A 9,455-nucleotide genomic window follows, 5' to 3' on the forward strand; every position below is an offset into this window, starting at 1 on the left:
TGAAACTAGAAATTATGAACTATAACTCTGAGGTCCTGTTGCAATGATGCAAAATCTGGGTCATTAATAGTGGTTTGGAATCTTGATGGCTCACATTAACCAGCACAATAGACCGCAGATGACTCTGTCCTGCACCATCTGTGAGTCAGGCCAGGAAGAATGAAGGCTTAGAGTCTCACAGGAGATGTGATCATGTCACCTGGTACAGGAATCCATCTTAAACCTGGGGCTCTTCCCCAGGAGAGAGACAAAAGATTCCTGTCTTGTACCAAAGCTGTATAAGGGAGTGAATCATAAGAAAGGTGGCTGCAGTCATGAGAAAGCCCCTAGCTACCACCTGAGCTGGAACAAGGACTACACCTGGTGAAAAGATTGGGCCCAGACAAGATATCAGTCTAGTCTGCAAAAGAAGCTTATTGGAAGATCTCTGAGGATGAGATTTGATCTCTATTGAGTTTCATACTGTATTAGGCTTGGACTTGCATGTTTTTGTTTTATTTTGCTCTATAGAGAATACAAGCTCCAGAGAGAAGGAAAAGTTAATGCCTTAGAAAAATCTGTGTGTGTTAGATGGGTGGGAGGGTGTCTAGAAACCACTCTTCTATAGTTTCTTTTCTCTGATCTCGTGTAGAAAATCTGAAGTAGGGAGTGGAACTCATTGCTTTCTCTGAGGCTTGAAAACAGGAGTTTTAGATTACAAGACTGATGTGCTGCCAGTTGCACTAAGAAGGCTTGGAAAAGCTTTAGGCTCAGTGCACTTAGGACCCTGCTACAGCAGTGACTGGGGCACGGAAGGAGCCAGGGATGTGCTGGAAGAAGGGAGCTCTGGTGACCAGAGACTTTTCCCGGCAGCTTTCACAGCAGCAAAGAACTCAATTCATGCTGCCAGAGGACAATCTACTGGAACTAATGGCAGCACAGGGGGGATGTTTCCAAGCTGTGCACCTACTGCCACATTTTAGAACTTACTTTCCTTTTCCTAGTAGGGCACTTTCCATGGGAATTAAGCAAAGCAAGTTGGGGAAACTACACAAGGAATAGAAACCAGGGCTGTAGATAAGGGTAGAATTCGTAACCCCAGCAGTATCCCCCTCTGCACTAACCTGTTCCACCACTGCGGGTGCTTTTTAGACAAAGTTGGGAAGCAGGCAGTTATCAGTCTCTGTGGGTTACATCCTTGCCTGGCGATTGTAAAGCTGATGCATCAAACCTAACTCAAGATGCGGCTTTTCAGCCATGAAACTCCAGTACATTTTAACTGGAAGAAAATTTCCTCTATTCTGGTTTATCCCCATTTGACTCCTTCTGCCTGTCTTCTCCCCACCAGCCTCCAGTCTCTTTCCTTCCCCATTGGGACTATGCAGAGAGGAGCCCCAGTCAGTCTCTGTCACAGAGTCTGTATCCCATAAAAGGAGAGAGGCGTCGCTCTAAAACACTGATATTGGGGAGGGGAAGGGTGTCTGTGATTAGAGGGAGAAAGGATGGAGAATGAACAGTGGGGCCCAGAGAGACTTCCCCAGATTGGGGAGATCCCCTGCTGCCCCCCATCAGTCAGTTGTGGAACGAACAATTTGGGATTGCTTGGGGAAGCTACCTTTAAAAACACAAGTGAAACATGCTAGTTGTATTTTAATAAGACCAAAGCCTCCTCAAACCCAGGGTCACGATCACTGGAATGATTTTGTCCTGATATTTTACTGGCCGCAGACACAAAGTGAGTCAAATTACAGTTTCCGTTTGGAGTCAGTGCACACACATGAATCTGGAAGCTTTTAATTCCTTAGGTTCTGCTGCCATTTCATTTCTCTCCTGTTCCAAGATTTATTGTTGTGCAAAGCAATGTTAGGCCCTTGGGAGTGTTCCCTCTGGTCCCGCCTACTGCCCCTGGGCAATTTAAAAGGGCCCGGGTACCCCTGCCATCACCACCAGCAGCACAAGGGAACTAAGGCGGCATCCTGTCCACTCTTGCTCCATGTGGCACACCACTCCTGGAAGTGGGCTGGTACGTCCCTGCGGCCCCTGGGGTGGGGGGGGTCTCCACGTGCTGCCCCCACCCCAAGTGCCAACTCTGCCAATTGTGGCAATGGGAGCTGCAAGGGTGGAGTCTGCGGGCAGCCATGATCAGAGATGCCCCCAGCCCTCCTCCGTAGGGCTCCTGCCAGAGGGGGGTGCAGGTTGCTTTTGGGAGATGTCCAAGATAAATGCTGCACCCTTCATCCTCTCCTGCACCCCCAACCCCAACCCAGACCCCAAACCCACACCCAAACTCCCTCCAAGAGCCTTAGGCAGGTGTGTGTGGGGAGTCGGGCAGGACTTGGTCCCATTCTGGGCACCACCATACAAACCTGCCGCTCATGTCCATCCCAACCTTCTGCTGATGCATCTCGGCCCACACCCGTGCAGGGTTTGAAGCTTCCATTGCTTAAATTCCAGGACACTGAGAGATTTCAGCTCCACTTTGCCCAGAGGGAACCTTCACCCCACTCCCAACCAGGTTCTTGTCCATGGGATCACTGTAGGAGGCTGGGTACCTCAGTGTCTTTTCTCTTTCTACGACAGGCAAGCGTGCAATAACTGGGGCATCTGAGCACCCAGGACCTTCTGTGGGACTGCTATTCCCCTTCCCCTTCTGTGGTCTCATCTGTCATTGACTCCAGCCTTTTTTCTATCCATCGTCAGCACCATCCCAAGCAAGCTGCATTCACCTCAAAAAGACATAAAGTCCTGTGGCACCTTATAGACTAACAGACGTATTGGAGCATAAGCTTTTGTGGGTGAATACCTGCTTCGTCGGATGAACGTGGCGGAAATCTGCAGGAGCAGGTATAAATATGCAGGTAAGAATCAGTCTAGAGATAAGGAGGTTAGTTCAATCAGGGAGGATAAGGCCCTTTTCTAGCAGCTGAGGTGTGAACGCCAAGAGAGGAGAAATTGCTTTTGTAGTTGGCTAGCCAGTCACAGAATTCCCACTACATTCGTCTGATGAAGTGGGGATTCACCCCTCAAAGCTTATGCTCCTGTACATCTGTTAGTCTATAAGGTGCCACAGGACTCTTGCTTTTTACAAATCCTGGTTAATGCAGCTACCCCTGTGATACTCAAAAAGACAGTGTCTCCTGCTGGGTGTACATCACTGACCTCTCTCCTTTCCAAGCACTGACTGCCTCTCTGTTTCCTTGCCTCTCAGTCTGAGCAGATGGGACCTTTCCCTCCAGTGCTGGAGGATTCGCCCTTCTCATCTACCCTTGTCTCAAGCAGCACAGCAGGTGGGAATCTTAAATGTACCAAGGTGACTTCAGAGCAGAAACCCCCCAGACCTTCCATGCAATTGGCACTTGCCCCTCACTGAGCAGAACTGAAACTGGTGCAGGGAGACCGGTGGGCCACATCCCCTCTGGGCATGAGCAAAGCAGCAAGGTGAAAAAAATGAACCTGGAGATTGAACCCAGGGCCTCATACATGCAAAGCATGTGCTCTACCACTGAGCTACATCCCCAGATGGGCTGTGTTTGCTATGGGTTATACTCAGAGCCCTCCTGTTCTCAGTGCATCCAGTGACCTATAAGCTTCACGAGAAGCCCATTCCTCTCTATGAGGGCCAGGCCTGCTCTCCTGGAGTTTATTTGTTCATAGGGGTCACTTTGCAGCAGGGCATGATTCTATGTGTGGGGTAGAGAGAGTTTGTGCCCTGGACTCAGGGCGCAGAGATACACTCAGCCCTCTCCCCTGCATTGGGTGGTGGGGGTGCTGCAATCCCCTGAAGCAAGGTCATTGTGGGGTATGCTGTGAGCAGCTCAACACCTCACCCTGGTGGCAAAAGTGGGGTGGGGAGCTCTAGGTGTTTCCACTTGCCTGTGAAGTCCAGCTTTCCCCAGCACATTCACTGCTGTGCAATTGGGTCACTGTTTCCATGGCTGAACAGCAAAGAATCACTCCCAGTTTCCCTTCTATCTGCAGCAGGATTAGCCTGTGTCAATTGTTAATGAGGTGGATCTAGTTGTACATTGTTATTCATTTCTCACCTTGACAATTCACACAGTCCCTTTCCTACTCAAATCCCCAGCACCTCAGTGATCCTGGTAGCAGGGATTGGGGCCTGAGACTTTGAGGGTTCTTTTTACCCTCCACCTGGAGTGAACTCAGCTTTTCCCCCATCCCAGACAATCCATGAAATAAAAACAGGGGCATAAAGAAAGAGGGGAGGGAATGGGGAGCTGCCATTCCTGTGGGGGTGGGGCGCTGGGTTCCCTCTCCAGCTCTGCGAGGGGACTGCGTAGCGGCTGTTCCTGCTGGGGCAGTGTGCTGCCTTCCCTCCCCAGCTCTGCGAGGGGACTGGGGAGCGGCCGCTGCAGCGAGGGCAGGGCACTGGGTTCCCTCCTCACCTCTGTGAAGGGACTGGGGAGCAGCCATTCCTGCGGGGGCAAGGCCCTGTGTTCCCTCCCCAGCTCTGTGAAGGGGCTGAGCAGCTGTTGTTCCTCTGGGAGTGGGGCGCTGGGTTCCCTCTCCAGTTCTGCGAGGGGACTGGGGAACTGCCATTCCGGGGGGGCGGGGCACTGCCTTCCCTCCTCAGCTCTGCGAGGAATTAGGGAAGGAAAGGAATTATTTAGGGAGGGAGAGGAATTAATTAGGGAGGGAGATGAATTATTTAAACTTAGTACCAATGTAGACATAAGAATGAATGGATATAAACTGGACACTAGGAAGTTTAGACTTGAAATTAGACTAAAGTTTCTAACCATTAGAGGAGTGAAGTTCTGGAACAGCCTTCCAAGGGGAGTAGTGAGGGCAAAAGACATATCTGGCTTTAAGACTAAGGTTGATAAGTTTATGGAAGGGATGGTATGATGGGATAGCCTAATTTTGGCAATTGATCTTTGACTATCAGCAGGTAAGTATGCCCAGTGGTCTGTGATGGGATGTTAGATGGGGTGGGATCTGAGTTACTGCAGAGAATTCTTTTCTGAGTGCTGGCTGGTGGTGAGTCTTGCCCACATGCTCAGGGTTTAGCTGATTGCCATATTTTGGGTCGGGAAGGAATTTTCCTCCGGGGCAGATTGGCAGAAGCCCTGGAGGTTTTTCGCCTTCCTATGCAGCATGGGGCATGGGACACTTGCTGGTGGATTCTCTGCAGCTTGATATCTTCAAACAACAATTTGAAGACTTCAGTAACTCGGACATAGGTTAGGGGTTTGTTATAGAAGTTGATGGGTAGGGTTCTGTGGCCTGCTTTGTGCAGGAGGTCAGACAAGATGATCATATTGGTCCCTTCTGACCCTAAAGTCTATGAGTCTATGAGACTGGAGAGCGGCCGTTCCTGGTCAGGCGAGTTGCTGGGTTCCCTCCCAGCTCTGCAAGGGGAGTGGGGAGCGGCCGTTCCTGCTGGGACGGGGCGCTGCCTTCCCTCCCTACCTCTGCGAGAGGACTGCGGGGCCGCCATTCCAGTGAGGACGGGATGCTGCTTTCCCTCCCCAGCTCTCCGAGGGGACTGGGGAGCTGCCGTTCCTGTGGGGGCAGGGCACTGCCTTTCCTCCCTAGCTCTGACAGGAGAATGGAGAGCAGCCGTTCCTGCGGGGGCGGGGCTCTGCCTTCCTTCCCCAGCTCTGCGAGGGTACTGGGGAGCAGCCGTTCTTGCGGTGGCGGGGTGCTGGGCTCCCTTCCCAGCTCTGCCAGGGGACTGGGCAGCAGCAGTTCAAGTGGGGGCAGGGCACTGTGTTGCCTCCCCAGCTCTGCAAGGGGACTGTGGGGCAGCCATTCCAGTGGGGGCGGAGCGCTGCTCTCCTCCCCCAGCTCTGCGAGGGGACTGGGGAGCAGCCGTTCCTGCAGGAGTGGGGCGCTGGGTTCCCTCCCAGCTCTGCAAGGGGACTGGACAGCTGTCGTTCCTCCGGGGGTGGGGTGCTGGGTTCCCTTCCCAGCTCTGCAATGGGACTGGGGAGTGGCTGTTTGTCACTGAGTGTGGGGGAGTCCGTTCCGGCACCCCCTTCCTGGGACCCACAGTGACTCTCAGCCAGCCAGTAAAACAGAAGGTTTATTGGACAATAGGAATGCAGGTTACAGCAGAGCTTGCAGGCACAGTCAGGACCCCTCAATCGAGTCCTTCTGGAGTTTCAGGGTGCTTGAGTCCAGCACAGGATCCCCTGAATTCCCCTCACCCAGCCCAAAACCGAAACTGAACTGCCTCTCCTCCAGCCGGCCAATTCCGTTGTCCAACTTCCCAGGCCAAGGTGCTAACCCCCTCCCTCCTATCTGGCTCAGGTTACAGGCTTATAGATCCTTTCCCTCACCTAAAGACATCCCCAGCTCTCCCATCCCCCACACAGACAGCCCCTACTCCATCACATCTCTCCCCCCTTCGAGACTGACCTGAGCAGGGTCACTCTGCCCAGTGACCTGGGGAAGTTCAGGGCCCCCTCTCCGGGACAACGCGTCCACTATCGGGTTGGTACTTCCCTTCACTTGGACCACGTCCATGTCATAGTCCTCCAGGAGAAGGTTCCACCTCAGGAGCTTGGCGTTGGCTCCTTTCATCTGGTGCAGCCAGGTCAGGGGAGAGTGTTCGGTGTACACGGTGAAATGTCACCCAGAGATATGGCTCCAGTTTCTTAAGGGCTCAAACCATGGCAAGGCATTCCTTCTCGATGGCCGCTTAGTTCTGCTCCCGGGGTAGCAACTTCTTGCTCACATACACGACGGGGTGTCTCTCCCCCTTTTCATCCTCCTGCATTAACACCGCCCCCAGTCCCGTGTCTGAGGCATCAGTGAACACCATAAAGGGCTTGTTAAAATCTGGGTTTGCCAGAACTAGGCCACTAACCAGAGCCTTCTTCAGCGCCCGGAGAGCCTGCTGGCACTGCTCGGTCCAGACCACCTTGTCTGGCTTCCCCTTCTTGCACAGCTCAGTGATGGGGGTGGCTATGGCGCTAAAGTGGGGCATGAACCTTTGATAGTACCCCGCCATCTCAATAAATGCCTGGACCTGCTTTTTGGTTTGGGGAGCGGGCCAGTTTCTGATCACCTCCACGTTAGCTGGTTCCGGCTTTAGGCAGCCGCTCCCCACCCGATGGCCCAGGTAAGATACTTCAGCCATCCCCACCTTGCACTTCTCAGCCTTTACAGTTAACCCAGCCTTTCGGAGTCGGTCCAGGACTTGTTTAACCTGGGACACGTGGTCCTCCCAGGTCTGGCTGAAGACGCAGATGTCACCAATATACGCCTCGGCAAAACTCCCCATCCCCCTCAGCAGCTGATCTACCAGGCACTGGAAGGTGGCTGGCACTCCCTTGAGGCCGAAGGGCAGGGTCAGACACTCGTAGAGCCCCAGAGGGGTGTTAAAGGCCGATTTCAGCCTGGCATCTGCGTCCAGCGGCACTTGCCAGTAGCCCTTTGTAAGATCCATGGTGGTCAGGTACCAAGCACCTCCCAGCTTGTCTAGGAGCTCATCAGGCCTGGGCATGGGGTAGGCATCAGATATGGTGATGGCATTGAGCTTTCGATAGTCCACAGAGAACCGGATTGACCCGTCCTTTTTGGGGACCAGCAGCACTGGCGTGGCCCAAGGGCTGGAAGATGGCTGGATCACCCCCAAAGCCAGCATGTCCCTGACCTCTCTTTCTAGGTCCTGGGCAGTTTTCCCAGTGACCCGAAAAGGGAAGCATCTTATAGGAGGATGTGACCCAGTCTCCACCAAGTGGACAGTCAAATTAGTGCATCCAGGCTGGTTGGAAAACAGCTGTTGGTATAGATGCAGCACCCCTCTGATCTCAGCATGCTGGGCCAGGGTCAGCTGATCAGAGAGGGGAATTGCCTCCAGGGAGGAACCAGCTTTTCTCCCAGGGAATAGATCCACTAAAGGGTCATCTCCCTGCTCCTCCCAATGTCCATACATGGCCAACACCACATTCCCCCTGTCATAGTATGGCTTCATCATGTTCACATGGTACACTCGACGGTGATGCAACCGGTTCGACAGCTCCACCACATAGTTTACTTCATTTAGTTGCTTGATAACCTTGAAGGGCCCTTCCCAGGCAGCCTGAAGTTTGTTTTTCCTCACGGGGATGAGAACCATCACTTGATCCGCGGTGGCGAAGGCGCGGGCCCACGCTGTGCGGTCATACAAGGCCTTCTGCTTCCTCTGGGCTCGGGCCAGATTCTTTCTGGCCAGGCCCATGGGCTCGACCAGTCTTTCCCGGAAGGTCAGGACATACTCCACCACCGACTCTCCCTCAGGAGTGGCCTTCCCCTCCCATTCGTCTCATCAGCTCCAGGGGCCCCCTTACCCACCTTCCATACAACAGTTCGGAAGACGAAAACCCGCTAGATTCCTGGGGTACCTCCCTGTACACAAACAGCAGGTGAGGTAAGTACTTGTCCCAGTCCTGTGGGTGCTGGTTCATAAATGTTTTTAGCATCATCTTCAGGGTCCCGTTGAATCTTTCCACCAGCCCGTTGGACTAGGGGTGATACGCTGAGGCCCAGTTATGCCGGACCCCACATTTTTCCCACAAGCACCGGAGCAGGGCCGACATGAAGTTGGACCCCTGGTCCGTTAAGACTTCCTTGGGGAACCCCACCCGGCTGAAAATGGTCAGCAGCGCATCTGCCATGGTGTCTGCTTCAATAGAGGACAAGGCCACCGCCTCGGGGTAGCGAGTGGCGAAATCCATCACCACCAGGATGTATTTCTTCCCCAACCGGGTCATCTTGCTGAGAGGTCCCACTATGTCCATGGTCACCTTCTGGAAAGATTCTTCTGTGATGGGTAAAAGCCTCAAAGCCGCTTTCCCCTTGTCCTGGACCTTCCCCATCCTCTGGCAGGGGTCACAGGATTGGCAGTACTGTCAGACAAGGGTAAAGACCCCAGGCCAGTAAAAGTTCTGTAGCAGCCTCTGTCTGGTGCGTCGGATTCCCTGGTGCCCTGCGAGAGGGATGTCATGGGCCAGGTACAGTAGCTTGTGGCGAAACTTCTGGGGAACCACCAGCTGCCTCCTGATCCCCCATGACTCTACTTCCCCTGGGGGAGCCCATTCTCGGTACAGGAACCCCTTCTCCCACAGGAACCTCTTCTTGCAACCTCTCCTCATGGTCTGTACCGCACTGAGGTTAGCCCGGTCCCTGGGCTTCCGCAAGGAGGGATCTTTCTGCAACTCGGCCTGGAACTCAGCAGCTGGGACAGGGATGGGAACCTGCTCTCTCTCGCTGGCTGGGTCTGAGGCCGCAGCCTCTCTGAGCCGTGTCCCTGGGCGTCCCCCCCCCCCACCAGGTTAGGGTCCTGCACCTCGGGCAGAGTCCCTTCCTTGTTGTTGGGGAGCAGTGCCCTTCGCTGACTCTGACTGCCAGTCATGACCAGGGCACTCTGGGTGTTACTTGGCCAGTCCTCGAGGTCCCCTCCCATTAACACGTCCGTGGGCAAATGTGGGTGTACCCTCACATTGTTGGTGCCCTCCCTGGCCCCCCAC

General features: G+C 53.8%; 1 protein-coding gene across 1 annotated transcript in view; it reads right to left on the reverse strand.

The window, feature by feature from the left end:
- The window catches only part of LOC127037657 (zinc finger protein 2-like), a 98,063-nt gene extending 89,896 nt beyond the window's left edge, over nucleotides 1-8,167 (reverse strand). The window contains exon 1 of the mRNA XM_050929671.1: nucleotides 8,051-8,167. Within this exon, the coding sequence (XP_050785628.1) occupies nucleotides 8,051-8,167 (117 nt within the window). The remainder of the gene's footprint in view (nucleotides 1-8,050) is intronic.
- Nucleotides 8,168-9,455: the final 1,288 nt, after the last annotated feature.

Source organism: Gopherus flavomarginatus, chromosome 19 (assembly GCF_025201925.1).
Source record: "Gopherus flavomarginatus isolate rGopFla2 chromosome 19, rGopFla2.mat.asm, whole genome shotgun sequence".
NCBI lineage: Eukaryota > Metazoa > Chordata > Testudines > Testudinidae > Gopherus > Gopherus flavomarginatus.